Source organism: Aythya ferina, assembly GCF_964211825.1.
Source record: "Aythya ferina genome assembly, chromosome: 1".
NCBI lineage: Eukaryota > Metazoa > Chordata > Aves > Anseriformes > Anatidae > Aythya > Aythya ferina.
In genome coordinates this window covers 119,133,805-119,149,099 of record NC_140296.1, presented here as the reverse complement: position 1 = coordinate 119,149,099, position 15,295 = coordinate 119,133,805, and the positions used below count along the sequence as shown (strand labels likewise).

The window sequence follows — 15,295 nt, the reverse complement described above, 5'->3', positions numbered from 1 at the left end:
AAACCTCCTTCTCCCTAAAAGGTGTCTATTCTCTTCCTTCAGGAAGGTGAATTAGCCTTTCAGTGGTCTCCAGTATGTTGAGATAACAAATACCATGTTCCTCTTTGTCAGGCTGTTGACAGAAGTGGCATGATTATAGTTTTTTTTTCTTTTTTAGTAATGGAAGGCTTTTTTCTCTGACTATAGGAGAAAAACAGATGGGCAGCAGCAGTGAAGCAAACTAGTCAGTGGCTTCCATCAACACCATGATATTTAACATCTTACAGCAGTTGTAGCACAAATATACCCTGATATTACAAAACCTTACCCGCACATGAAAATAAGTGGATGCTTGGCTGGGTATCAAAGTGGCTGGACCTGACCTGACGGAGTTGTGTGCACTTGCAGCAATTTTTACTGCAATTTTACATTCATACTTTTCCATTTGTGACTAGTATTAAAAATGTTAGAAATGAAGACTGCTGCTGTTGGAGCTGCTATAAATGTATGCAAACATAGTAACTTCAGTTTTAGCTTCTGGCAAATCCTACGCAGTCATTGTCTGAATTTTGCTTCTTTTGAAATAACTCCTGAGAAGTTCTGCTATGCTGGAGTCCTTTTCCTACTGTGCATCTTCTGGTTTACGTGCCTTCTAGATCTCTATGCATTGATTTTAGACTTTTTTGAGTACATTCTAGTTTACAGGTACTGCAGTCAAGACCTAGGTAAAATCTGATTCCGTTGAATATGAAGTTTGTTTGTTTGTTTTTACTGTAGGGAATGGATTTTGATGCAAAAGGAGTATTTTAGGTATTTTAAATATTGTCAAATTTGATGTCTATTCCTCATTTTATGTGAAATGCTTTGAAAACACAAAGTTTTGTTTCCAATAAAAAAAAAAAAAAAGACATCAGTAACTTCCAAGCCATACGTGGAAAGAGCATTTATTTGTTTAGAAAGTTCAGTCCAAGTTGAAGCTTTAAATAATGTCGAGTGGAAATAGTGTTAAAGAACAAGGGCAATTTCAACGTTGTCCTTCTGTTGCAGCTTTTTTTAGGTGTGGGAAAGCACAGCTTGTTTGATGGGCCTAGTAACAAACAGCCTAATCAGTTGCTGGAGAACCAGACAAATTCAAGGCATTCTTGGTGTTACAAAGTCCGTAGTGACATATGTAATTTAGTATCTTATTTTCATTAGCTTATTGATTTGATGTTTCTTCCTGAAACATGCCTATCTGCTTTCCTATTAGAAAATAACCTTATCTGCAAGTAACTGTAGGAATTGATTCAGATCTCATTTATTTTTTTTAAAGATGCATTTAGGATACATGGCCATGTGAAAGAAGAGAGAGCAAATTCATCCACAAAGTATCATAACTACTGTTGGAAATACACATGCATGTAATTTTACAAAAGGCTCATTTTTTGATAATAAATCTCCTCCTGGTTCCAGCAAGGATTTATGATTAAAAAAAAAAAGCAAATCTTCCAAGTTGGAAACTTGCAATCTTACATCACCTGGTTAACATCGTATTATAAGCATTGGTGTGCTTGCTTTATTCTGTACAGAAAGAAAGTCAAGTTTAGCGTGCTGCTAGACTGACTTAACATGTGGGCAGTTGGTCCTGTTCAGAATATCAGTTGTCAGACTGGGCAAATACAGAAGTCTTAGTACAGAAGTGAAACTGGAGCACAGAACACAAGCAGGGTTTAAAGTAGGAGCAAAATTCTTTGTGGAATAAAACTGAAAATTTGGGGGCAAAAATTAATTTTAAAATTTTTGAGTCAGACATTAATGTAGTTTCTGAAGAAAGGAAGGTAATTCATCCTTCTCTTTCTTCTATGAACGTTTCTTCAGACTAAAAGGCAATGGTATCAGACAAATTTGCTGAAGAATTTAAGTTAAATTTTACAACGTTTAGAGAATTCACGTTTCTGTGAAACTGAATTCAGTGTTTTTGTACAAATAGTACTGGGTCTGGCTAAAGAATAGTTTCTGGCAAACATACGGACTGGAGAAATACCCAATTCTAATTGAGGAATTGCTTTTCTCCTAAGGAAAAACAAGATTAGAATGTGGATGTGTTTGTCTTAACGTGATGATTTATCATCTGAAGCCGTTAGTACCAGAGCAGTCTGAAAATGCTGCTCTTCTATATTTCTACTGTCTTGTATGGTCACATATATTATGTGGTCTGCCTTTATTTAAGGGTTATGCAGAATGTGTTCTTTACACACGGCCATCAAATACAAAATGCATTAACGTGTTCCTTTTTGCATAATTTGTTCCTAGAAAGAAAGCCTAAAAGTTTCTCTACCAACTGTTTTCTTGGCTTGCTCACGTGATTTTCAATATAGTACATCTTATCTTAAACTTCTAAAATAACTCATTTCACAGATTAAGTTTTCTTGGCTTTAGTGCCTTCTTGCAAAAAGAGAAGATATTTATTGATGGTTTCTCCCTCTGCATTGTGCCTGGTAGATCTGGTACGTACGTGTCTATCTTTTACCTACATTCAGAATCATGTGTTTACTGCTGATCAATAATTAACTCATTGTTTGCCCATAGAAGTCCTTTCGCCCTGCGCTAAACAAAGTATGCTTGCTGGACACGTTGTGCATTGATTTGTGTGTCTGAATGAGAGAGAGAGACAGACCTGTGTTAGGGCATTATTAGCAACTAATTCAGTAATTATTTTACAACTTTATACTAGCTCGCTATTAGTCACTACAGTGTAATTGTTGAAACTAATGGCTGTCTTTGGCATATGACTACCTGATAGTACTCAGACAAATGAAGTTTGTCTGTAATTTACTGAGAGCTGAAAATCACTTCATAACTCTTTTGAAGAGTTATCTGTTCTTGATTGCTCAGACTCAGCCTAGGCTATTCTGGGTGAAAAACTAGCAATACCAGTTTGTTTTAGTGGTCAATCTTTAATAGGACATCACTTCCTACTACTCTTTTAGTATGTTTTCACATGTACTATAACAAGAACCAGCACCTAGGCGTCAGAACAGATAGTAAACTTCCCCATTTAGTGGGCTGGCTTTTAGTGTTAGAAAGTACTGTTTACACTTCTCTTCCCATGCTTTGTTTTTATTTTGCATTTAAATATCAGTACATCCCAAAGGTACAGCTTAGCTTTGAGAATAACTGTGTTCATAGTGCTGCAGATTGCTTTGCCAGTATAGAACCCCCACATTCATCAAAAGGGATAAATCAGAAGTAGCTAATTGATTATCAACGTTGATTCTCAGTTAACAATCTCACATCAAGGGTTTCTAACCAGGTTTTCTTGGTATTAATACTTGACCTGCATTTGTTTTGTTTTGTTTTGTTTTGTTTTGTTTTGTTTAAATTACAGGGAAGAGTTAAGTTTTCCCTTATAGGTATGTTTCTAATACTTAAACAGATCATCAAACAGTCAAGCCAACTTAACTTGTATTTTAATTTTGTCTCATCAGCCTATCACATCAGAGTACAGCGAGATCCTCAAATCTAACTATGAGAGGGAGCTTTAGGAATAGTGTTGTAAAGTCCAATGGGTAGAGATTGAACATAGACACGAATCAGTTTTCTTTTTGTCAGAGAAATGTGCAGTATTTGTATATGCTTCTGTATGAATGTTTAAGAAGTAGAGACGAGATAGCTTAAAAGTGAACGTGCTTTAGGTTTAAGAGAGTGTGATAGGCACTTCAGCACTAGCTGCTCCCCATCAGTTCCGAATAGAAGGTAAGAATAATTCATTTGCATGGAGATAGTGTTTTTGTTGTTGTTTTTCATAAAATCCAAATTATAGGCATTTTCATGCTGTCAGACTCTTAAACACCTGCACTGAAAGAGATCCTGAATCAGGGATGAAATTGGGACCAGAGCAGAAATAAGACAAATATTACGACTTCTTATTTTAAGATTATTGAAGCAATGTGCTAAGGGTTGTGGTGGGTTCTTTAATCAAATCAAGAATTACTTAGTAATAAAATAGTATTGGACTGCGTTTACCTAAGATTTTCTCATCAATATCAGTGCACACATTATAGTGCAACCTAGCTTTTGCTGGATTCTGGATTTTGAATCCATTTCATACATAATGAATGTGTTGAAGTGGATAATGGGTGCAAGTGATGAGCTCCATGCAGATGCAGTAAGAGGTAACTTCAGTTCAATATGCTGCCTTGAAACTGTTCCATGATGAAAACTTTCCATGCCTGTAGTCATATGCTGTACAAGTGATCACGATTGTTTTCAGGTTTAGGCATCAAACTATTTGGACATTTGGTAAAGGAATATGTAGTTATTAGTCTTATTTGATTTCTATTTCTTTTATCTGTTTCTCTATTACTTTTAAGGCCATGCCATGCCTGCTGGAATAGAGTTATCATATGAGCTGCCGATTAGGCCATTCTGCTGTTGAACAATGTATCAAAACTGGACTTCGTCAGGTTTTGTTTTGAAGTACTATCATCCTTACTTTGAAGTAATATCATCCTTATTTATGTCTGGATCTGGAATTGGATTGTTTTGGGTTTGTGTTTTTAGGTTATTTTTTTCTTGCCGACAGTCGCAAAGCATTCTTGTAAAACCGTTGTAAACTTCTATTCATGAAAAAAAATAAATATTTTCCTTTTTCCAGTTATTGCAGTGCACAAGGATAAAAGCCAACAACTTTCTACTTGCTTTGACAATTTTTTGAACACTGGCAGAAGTGGGGAGAGACCTTTGTTAGTACAGCTGACATTTGTAATTAGCCTATCAAAAGGTATTTTCCTAATAATTTCTCTTCAGATAAATTTTAACAGATCCTTACCAAGACTAGATGAGGAGGATTCTGACTATGCACAAGTCTTCAAGCTGACCTGTTAGCTGCCACTGAGAAACCAGTTCATTATCTAGTATGAGTTTCTTGAGAATATAGCAGGAACAAAACCGAAGTCGGCAATGTTAAGAAATTGGATAAGCTGTATGAGGTAACCTCAATTAGATTTGAATTTCATTTAGCTCTGCATTCAGTTCTAGTCCCCACATCTAATCCCTCAGCATTTTGCTCTCAAACTGGGAATGTTTCCACAGGTCTTAGGAGATGTTGTTGCCTATCTGGGAAATTTCCACTACGCCAAGTATGTGCCGAGTTTCTGTTTCCTGGTAAGACACAATATGTGCCCCCCTCCTTCCTAATCAAGTAAGTCAAACATCTTGTAAGTAATCTAAGTAATTATTTCCTCCTCCTGCTGCTTCAGTAGACAATGGCCCAACCGCAGTCTGTAGCGGGGCTGAAGCAGCTTCTCTGTAGTGCATGTCTCTCAGTGAAGATGAAGTGGAGGAGGGGTGGGAAGGTAGTTTAAACAGTTTTTTTTTATCTCTATTGGATACCTGTCAGCAAGGGGAGGAGAAGGTGAAGAGCAGTGACCTGAGCGTAGTGAGCACTGTTACCCTCTTGCGTCAGGATTATTTCATTTCAGAGGGGAAGTTGGAAGCAGCAACAGCAATAAAAGCAGCAGTTTCTGCCTCGTCTTCCAGAGCAGCATCTGCAGGCATCTGTACCATGACACTCCACTGCATACGTCTTTTTCTCTTGCTTCTTCTTGGTTCATGGTGGCCAGACTCAGGGAAGAATGTGGTGGGAGCTGCGAAGATCAGGGAGCACTACATAGCTGCTCAGACCATAATATGGACCTACAAACCAGAACCTGAGGAGAAGTCCAGGTAACAAAGTACGGGTTAGGAAGGGTAAAATTAGTTGTCTTTTGGGACTGGAAGTGTTTTGATTTTCATGGAGAATTTTGGAGCTCAGGAGAACCTCAGGGCCCGATCTGTTGGCTTCAGAGGAGCTGTGTGATCTGAACTGGAGACAAGGAAGTATCAAAAGTTTTTTGTTCATTAATTGATAGAATCATTTTTATGTTTTCGGAACACTTTCGTTGAATACATACCAGGGCTTGTTTTTTATCATCATCTGTGTTTGTCTTTTTTAAAAATGTCATTATTTTTAGATACATAGATTTTGAGCATTGCTAAGTTTAGTCATGATTTGATAAGATTATTCCTTAAAGCCTGATAAGTTTCACAAATAGGTCCTAATTTGGGTACTATCACTTTCACTTAAATCGAAGCCTGATGAACTTTGGAACTAGTTGTTGTTTCTGAGTTGTTCGGTAGTTTTTGTGAAATGTTCATCCTGTGTTCTGCTGAGCAAAGGTTGTAGGATCAAGCATTACTATACTTTAGGTGAACTTACACTAGTTTCAAAACTCTTTTTTTCATATAGCATTGCTGAATGGCCAACCTACATGCATACAGAAATCAAGCATGTAAATAACTTCTTTATATTACCACTGTTATGCTTAGAATTATACACATTGCAAGTGCAATGCTACAAATGACAGATCTTAAACAGAATTCTAAGTTAGGTCTAAGTTAAGCTTGGTTCTTATACTGAGTTTACTATGGTCATAATACATAGCTTTTAGCTATGAAATGAAATGGTACAAATTACTCAGATTAATTCTTTATTCTCCTACATTGAAAGGAGTATTTGGATATTACAACTTTTATATATATATATCAGTGAATGACTTGTTTTATTTATTTTGGTTTAGTCTGTGATTTTTTATTCTTTTTTAATGTGTATTGGATTTCTGGATGCTGTGGCAAGGACACTTCCAATTCAGTTTTCAATTTTCTACATATTCCTTTTTCAAAACTCATTCAAACAAAGTTTCTATGTTTTCTGAAATTTCTCCTTGAAAGTTTAATACAGCTTGCTGTGACCATAACATCAAACTGGCAAGACAGAAGAATACAGGTTTTAAACATAGGAATATGAAGTCAAATACCATTTAACTGTTGACCAGGTCGTGTGGATTTAGTATTTAGAACTTCATTATTATCTGCACTGAATGCATCAATATAAGCATCAACTACTATTTCATTAAATGTCACATTTTGGATAGATTGTTTTCATGCAGTAGAGATTCAGTAACTGTCTCAAACCTGAGTTTGAGGTTTTTACACTGTAATTAGGTAAGAGTTTCTCATGAGCAAAGTTTCTCATGTACAGTAGGTTACATACTGCGTGGATCTAATGAACTTTGTAGAACTTTTAGAAATATTAAAAAAAAAAAAAAAAAAAAAAAAAAAACAACTCCACAAAGATACTTCCTGAGGAGGGGCTAATTACTTGAATCCCAAAGGCATCTAACTTGTTCTGATTTCAACAGGAACTGAATATGTAAATACAGAGTAAGAATCTGATAGTTTACTTTTTGGAGTTCTAAGTAATTGGAAAGGCTGAAAAGAGAATGGATTGTTCCTGAACTGCTTCCTTAATCTTCCAGTCATTCAGGCTAAGGACACTTAACTTCTCTTCAGCATCAGTGTTTTTATCTTTGTATAGGTTTAACGATTACCATGACTGAGTAATATTTATAAGATAGTTCAAAGTAGAATGAAAATGTATTATTTGTGCATGCTGTATTTGCTAATGCCATTGCTGAAGGTTATGTAACTAGACTTAGTTGCACAGCCTGAGATTTGTGAAGTGTTCTTTTTACCAATACAATGGGCATTAGTAAGTTTCCTCCTCCACCCCATAGTCTTACGTGTGTATTCTATTGAACATTGCCACATTAGCGCAGTACCAGCCAATGAAGATGGTTTGTGTTCTTCCCCTTAAGAAAGAAATTAAATTTTATCAGTGACTTCAAAGAAAACACAAGGAATTGAGGCATGGACCACTTCTGCCTGACTGCAGGTGAAAGAGTGTTCCAGAGGTATTTACAAAAGATCTTTACAAAAACAGATCTCCCCCTTCTGGATGCTGAATGCCACTGAAGCAAGTTCACTTGATAGTCTCTGCTCAGCTTCTCTGTGCACGAGAGACCCATCAACTTCCCACTATCAAACGTGCCTTGCTTAACTGAAAGAGCATTACAAAAATAGTAAGTGGAAGTACTGTTGGATCCAGCCATTGTATGTACTAGGAAATCAGCCCATATATACGAAACTAAGTACAGATTATTCTTCCTTCAGCCCTCATTTCATCATTTTCATTCCGGAAATGTTGTGTGCTGGTTTCCTTCTGCTTGCTTCAACATTTGCTGAGAAAACAGTGTGTGGTCTACTGGGTGTGTATTTCATTTATGTAACAAGATTTGGAAGAATTGTCTTGTATCCCAAAAAGCGGATTTTTTGGCTTTCTGTGAGCTTCTTAGTTGTTTTCAGGGAACAGTTTTATGTTTGTCTCAGAGGTTATAACTACTACAGGTGCTTGCTGTTTATGCTGTTATGCAATTATTGTGGTAAGTCTTAAAGTTTAAACAAGGAGCTCACTAAAGAGAAATACAAGTTTTTCATGATGTTTTGTCAGATGCTTTCTAGGTAAATATGGTCAGGACATCTTCTTCTCTTAAATGGAGAAAACAAAGACGTCTTCATCACAGAATCAAAAGGACTATAGAAACCACAAGCAGAATCAGGGATAAACTGTGCTAGGTACTGTAGTTGTACGTTTAATAGGTATGATATGGCCTAGCTCAACAATGTCATAGACAATAGAGGGAGAAGGGAAGACAGTAAAAAGTGTTAGACCATGTGACTTGCCTTCAGCAAAATGTGTGTTTAAATGTAATTCCAGAATTTATTTCCTGAAATATCTGTTGAAAAGCACTGACATCTCTGAGAATCTGTCCTTCTAATATTTTTTTGCAATTCTTCTGATTTCAGATTGGTACATTCTGATCCTGTGTTTAAGAAAATTTCTTACAGAGAATACGAAGTGGATTTTAAAAAAGAAAAGCCAGCAAATAAGTCTGCAGGTAAACAGGAAAGAAAAGTTCTGAACTATTTTTGTTTGTTGCGTGTCTTAAAGCCAGTAACCTACTAAGCAAGCTTGTTCTTGCACATTTAACCAAATAGACACAGGGGATGAGGTCTCTATCTACAGTGCACTAGGCTTTGAAAGGCCATTGAGAAGCTGGATTTTTCAGAGGCTAGGGCTCAGTGCTATCTGCAAATAAATTCCATGGTACAGAGCTGTTCCCTTCATTTTCAACATCAGGTGAAACCTGCCATACACATTTAGAATTGCATGGCACAGTCACAGTGATGACACCAATAAATTCATGTGGAATTGGCCTAAGGTCTGAGACAAAATGTGTTTCTGATAGATCACTGGAAAGGAAGAGACAAACTATGAAGTCAGATGTGAAAAATATCCCTTTGCCTTTGCTGTCCTTTACTGCTTGAAGACACTTTAAATGGATGGAAGCAAATTCTTATGCTATACATGAGCATTGTACTTATGCAGGGTACTTATATAGTCTATCTGTGCTTCATAAATAACTTCTAGATGGTTGAAACCATCTAAATTTCAAAGCAAATGTGAGGTTTGTGATATCAAATTGTTACAAGTCAGCCTGAAAGGTCTAGTCTATGATCCGATTCTTTCCAGAACGTGTGTTCTCCTGTACTTTCTTAAAGTGCTTTTTCTTTACAAAGGAAGAAATTTACAAAATGGTTTACAAGAAAAGACTAACAGTCCAAAGATTGCCTTAGTGATCCCTTTTAAGAAGGGATATAACCCCCTCTTAAAACCTGTTGCAGGCTATGCATAAAGAAATTGCAATACAAAACCAATTATTTATTTGGATTACATGTTTGGATCTTTTTGTCTGTGACTTCTGGCATAGAGAGTGCTACGTAAATGTTTGAATGCCTTTATAAACTCTTAATCTGCCTTCCTGAAACTGTGTGATTGAATTGTATGTGAAGGATCCCTAGAAATTCCCAGTGATCCTCAATGTGAACCTGTTGATAAATACTCTGTATCTGGAAAATAGCTTTTTTTTTGTGTTAGTTTCCAGATACACAATTTATAATGTTACTGACTGTGAACTGCATGCTTTACACCTCCCATGTCCCTTTTTATGGGTAAACGTTCATTGCAATGGTATTATATTCCTGTCTATATTTTGTGCAACTTGTACTTTAGCAGAGCTCACACTCTCTGATGGAGAACTCTTCCTTTCTCTAAACAGACTGTTTTGCTCACAGTTTCCTCTTTTCTTACCTTGAATATCTACAGGACTTCTCGGACCAACTCTGCGTGCTGAAGTCGGAGATACTTTAGTAGTTCACTTTAAGAATATGGCTGACAAGCCGGTCAGTATTCATCCCCAGGGCTTAGTTTACAATAAAAAGGCAGAAGGTAAATGCTATAAAAGATCTCTGTCTTATTCTTTTAGACTTTTGCATGAAATATAGAAAGGGCCCCAGACCAATGTTTGGGGTTATGTGTAACACAAATATATGTTGATTGTGGATTAAAACTTCACACTCAGTTAGCTCCTTGTTCATCGATATAATACGAGGAATATGAGTGTCTTTTGACATGTACATTCTCTTGACCAGCTCCCCTGTCTGTGTGTCTTAATACTTTTTGCTCCTCAGGAACCTGAGGAAGCAAAGGGAGTTGAAGGGCAGTGGGCTGTATTTCCCAGCAGAACCTGAAAGTGCATGTTTGGATAACACTGATATAGTCCATTGGTTTTCCAGAGTACAACAATTGAACCCCATCTAGGCAGAACTAGCTTTTTATTGCTCAACTTGATGCTATCTGGCCATTTACCTTCATCTAATAACCAAATAAAGAGTAGAACAGAGTTTAATGTTAGGACAATTTAAGGGGTAGTCAGGGATATTACTTCTCAAAGAGCTATAGCTGTGGATATTCTAGCAAGGAAGAAGGTGGCCCAGGAAAGTGTTGAGGCTAGAGTTTCTTTAGGTCTTCTGGACTTTCCTTCCTGGAGCAGGTTTTGATGAAGGAGGAGGAAGAGAAAAGAATTGTAAACTTTAAAAGCTTTTCAGAACAACACTGATTTGCAGAAGCAAACACTGAGAAAGCAAACAGTCCATGAATGGATTTGTACATACATGGGGATCTGACAGCTTTTGACCTTTGAATCGAGTAGGTGGTTAGCTGTGTGTGAAGCAAGTGAAACTCAGAACATTGTCTTGCTCCCTCACATACTATTTGGAGTGAAGACCCACAAAGTTTTCTGAGACAATTCATCCCATAACTGCAAAATGATTTATTTTAGGAAATGTAAACTCATTGACGCAGTTTATGATCTTATGATGAGTCTACAAACTGACAGTTAAATGTCTGCTCTAACACAGTGAGTTGGAGTGATTGACTGTGTTTCTTGGATTGCCTTGCCCTAGGTGCTGAACCAGAGCTCTAAACTGCAGTTTTCAAACTTATTCAAGGCTTTCTTTATTATATGACTGCAAAAGGAGTTTTGCCTTCATCTCATGGGGTTGGACAAAATATGTTATTGGGTATGATAGGTAATTCAGTTTGACTATCCTATTAATATGCCTTTTGCACCTAAAATTTTCATCCTCTGACTCCCCTTTGTCATACGGTATTGGGGAGGGGGGTACTGGGTAGGCGTAGATACGAGAGATCACTGATATCCAGTGCACAGAAAGTCTAAGGCAGCAAGCCAGTGCTAGTCTGCATGATGGCTTTATTAGAGATGATTAGAAAGATGACAAAATGGGTAGTATTTATCCACAAATACATCCACAAAGGATTAAGTGAGCAGAGACAGCTTCATGCCATCCTAACCCTGGTCAGACCATCAGAGAGCCCCACCTTTTGGCAGTGAAAAAAAGTCCCAGGAAATTTTAGATTTGTAAGAAACAGAAGAATTGAATAGGTACTCTTCCCTATGCTCCCCTACACAATGTGAATAGACATGAGTTGTTCCTATGTATATGGCAAAATAGAAATCACTTTTGAAATTGATTGTATGAGCTTTACTTACCTCATGCTTTAATTATTCTTTATCTTCATGTGACCCTACTGACTTTTCTTGGCAGGCTCCCTGTACGATGACAGAACGTCATCTGTAGAAAAACAAGATGATGCTGTGCTTCCAGGCCAGGTCTACACATATGTGTGGGAGATAACAGAAGAAGTTGGTCCAAGAGAAGCTGACCTTCCTTGTCTTACTTATGCTTATTATTCTCATGAGAATGTGGCAATGGATTTTAACTCAGGTCTGATTGGAGCACTGCTTATCTGCAGGAAAGGTAATGAAACACTTTGACTACTGTAAGGTAATGTAGGCTTATTTTTTAATAATATTAATGTTCAAGTCAAACATGTTTTATAGACAGCAGATGGCATGGACTTGGATCTTGACCCTTTCCTGTACAAGGAAAGGATTATACAAGGGCACTCTTCTCACTGACAGACATCTGTTCAATTGCAGAATTTGCCTACTCATTATTACTGAACAGGAGTGTCATTAGTACTAACCGTGATCCTCCTGAAGTTTTATTTATTTATTTATTTATTGAGAATTGGTGCTTTTAGTATTAGAACAGAACACAGTAATTAGTTGGAAGGGATCACTTAGTCCAACTGACTGACTGCTAACTAAACGTTACGTTATCAAGAGCATTATCCAAATGCTGGCAGACATGGGCATCTGCCACCTTCCTGGGAAGCTTCTGTGTTTGACCACCCTCACAGTGAATTAATTTTTCATAATGTCCAGTCTGACCTGGTGCAGCTTTGCTGGTCCTGCATGTCTGCATGGCATCAAGACTTTCTCTTTTTCCAGCTCTACCCTATCCAGCAAACTGACATGGGGTGAGCAAGCGTTTGGGAGGGGACACAGCTGACAAGCTGAACCAAATTAGTAAAAGATATTCCCTACCATGTAACATCATGCTCTACAATAAAAAATGGAGGTAGAGGACAAAGAAGCGGTGGGTGGAGGTGGCATTGGCTTCCAAGGTGAATTTTGCTTAGACTGGCTGGCATTGGTCTGCCTGCGGGAGATGATGAGTGATTTTGTTCATTTTTGCGTTCATTTTTTTGTTTGATCATTTTTTCCTTTTTCCTTTTTCCTTAATTTACCGCTATCTTAACCTGTAAGTGTTTTTTTTATTCTTCTTTCTGTTCTCTCTTCCATCCTGCTGCAGGGGATGGGCAGGAAGTGAGCCAGCAGCTGTGTGGGGGCTTGCCTACTGGTTTGGGTTAACCCACCACAGTCTGACACATTATGAGCATCATAGATTGTGTAATGTGGGAAGGTTAGAAAAGGGGACTTTCAAGTTAACGCATTGACTGAATATTCTTTGTATGACAAGCAGATAAATTCCTCTGTTGATCTGAGAGTCCTTCTTTGCAAGAATACAGGAGTTTGTAGCCTGATAAAAGTGAAAGAATTATATAAAGATAGCTGTTTCCACTGCAGGTGCTTCCTCCTAAGTAGAATAATCTGTAACCTCACAAATTTTCAGTTCCGGCAGTCCAAATAACATACATTTTAGTCTTTAATTATGTACATTTACTGAAAGTAGCAAATTGAAGTTTTTGATCTGAGCAATCTATAGAAAGAATTGGTGAAATCACACCAGTTCTGTGTGGCAGTTAATTATGCCTAAAATTAATTCTGTTTATGGATAGAAATCTCACCTGCATCACAAACTCAACTTAATAGCTTCCTATAACTGATCCAATTCTGCGGTATTTGTGATTCTTTTATACGCAGAAGTTTTTTTGCTTTTTAAAGGAACTGATGATCTCATTGTGGTGCTTGAGAAGGCAGTGTTCACACTGCAGATGGCTCAGACATCATTCTTCTCTTTGCCGTGTATCTCAGAAGAGAAGCCAGAGTCCGACTGTGGACAGAAGGCTGTTTGATTCTCCCATTCATTAAGGTGCTATCTGCAGCGCATTGCCAGAGTTGTCAGAGTCAATTCATTGCATGTTTTTAATCTTCCCTTGGATATTAGAGACTTTGGTTCCATGGTTACCCAAACCCAAAAGCAGTGGAGAAGTCAAATTAGTTTATGATCATTATTAAGATCTTTGGTTCTTGGGCAAGCTCAGCCAGCACATGGTAACAAATGAAGCAAGCTCATTAAATACACAGAAATGCCGTTACATTGATGTGGAAACTACTCTACTTCTGCTTCAAATTGAGATCTGTTGTTTCTTTCTTCTTCATAGGAAGCCTCAATGAGGATGGGTCCCAGAAACTTTTTGACAAGGAGTATGTACTCATGTTTGGTGTTTTTGATGAAAACAAGAGTTGGCAAAGATCAGCATCGCTCAAATACACAATTAATGGGTATGCTAATGGAACATTACCAGGTACTACTCAAAGCTTGTGTGATGTGAAATGAACATTAATGAAGACTGAATGTGAATATGAAATGAATGCGGCTAGAAGGAAGTTATGCCATATTGCTGATAAGAAGAACAGGATTACTAACTTAAATAAAAAATAAAATATTTTTTACTCAGCTAATGGGGAAATAGTGATGTGGCTAGGCAAACTGCTGATTTTAAAGCATGTGGAACATAGTAAATGGAAAACTTCCTGTAAGTGAAAAATCGGTTGCTGTTAAATCAGATAATTAAGTGGGAAGACCTTGAGGGTAGTAATAGGATGATTTTGTTGCTGCTGTTTCCCCTTATCCTAAGGAACTACTTTCATACCTCCATCCAGTCCATCAAGCAAATAAATGACTGTTTAGAGTGTTTTGTTTTGTTTTAAACAAATACTGGATAGGATGGTTACTTTCACTACATTATGTCCACTACACACAGCATCATTCTTTAGCTTGGATCATTTTTTCAAACAAGGACAGTTTGGTGCTCTGAAAGAGAGCTACTGGCTTTCTTCCTCCTTCATCTCACTATAAGTCAGGTTGTCACTTGCACGTAAGATTTAAATATCTACATGTATCTTCCACTGCAAGCTTCTGAATCTTCCTCTTGTTGCAATTGCTAACCACAGGTATCAGAGATTTATTTAATGTTTTGAGCAAAGACTCATTTCACACCTAGTGTGGCATGGGTAATTTGTATGATTTGCCTATATTCTGAACACTACTCTCACTTTTCTTTCAGATTTAGAGGCTTGTGCATATGACAACATTAGCTGGCATTTGATAGGAATGAGTTCCAAGCCAGAAATTTTCTCTATTCACATCAATGGCCAGGCCATGGAGCAAAGACATCACCGAATTTCTACTGTTAACCTAGTGGGAGGAGCATCAACCACAGTAAACATGACAGTGAGCGAAGAAGGAAGGTGGCTGATTTCTTCTCTCGTCCAAAAGCACCTGCAAGGCAAGGAAACATCTATTTATTAGGCAACTGTAGAGTTGTCCTCTTCTTCTTTATGTCCCAAAGAGCTTCTGTTCTGCAGTGGTACAGTAACCGTGTTTCAGATGGTTGTCATTTCACTAAGAAACCAGCAGAGAACAGGGCATTTTGTTGGAGCTG

At 37.4% G+C, this 15,295-nt stretch overlaps 1 protein-coding gene across 3 annotated transcripts in view; it reads left to right on the top strand.

Moving 5' to 3' along the window:
* The first annotated feature begins 4,317 nt into the window (after positions 1–4,317).
* The window catches only part of F5 (coagulation factor V), a 31,365-nt gene continuing 20,387 nt past the window's right edge, over positions 4,318–15,295 (top strand). The window contains exons 1-8 of one of the 3 annotated variants that reach the window (XM_084506463.1): positions 4,318–4,949; positions 5,053–5,124; positions 5,500–5,685; positions 8,704–8,795; positions 10,064–10,186; positions 11,866–12,078; positions 14,012–14,155; positions 14,918–15,139. In XM_084506463.1, coding sequence (XP_084362589.1) covers positions 5,525–5,685; positions 8,704–8,795; positions 10,064–10,186; positions 11,866–12,078; positions 14,012–14,155; positions 14,918–15,139 — 955 coding nt within the window. In that variant the 5' untranslated portion in view covers positions 4,318–4,949; positions 5,053–5,124; positions 5,500–5,524. Of the gene's footprint in view, positions 4,950–5,052; positions 5,125–5,387; positions 5,686–8,703; positions 8,796–10,063; positions 10,187–11,865; positions 12,079–14,011; positions 14,156–14,917; positions 15,140–15,295 lie in introns of those variants that run through there. The other 2 variants (XM_084506462.1, XM_084506464.1) reach the window with 2 other exon arrangements.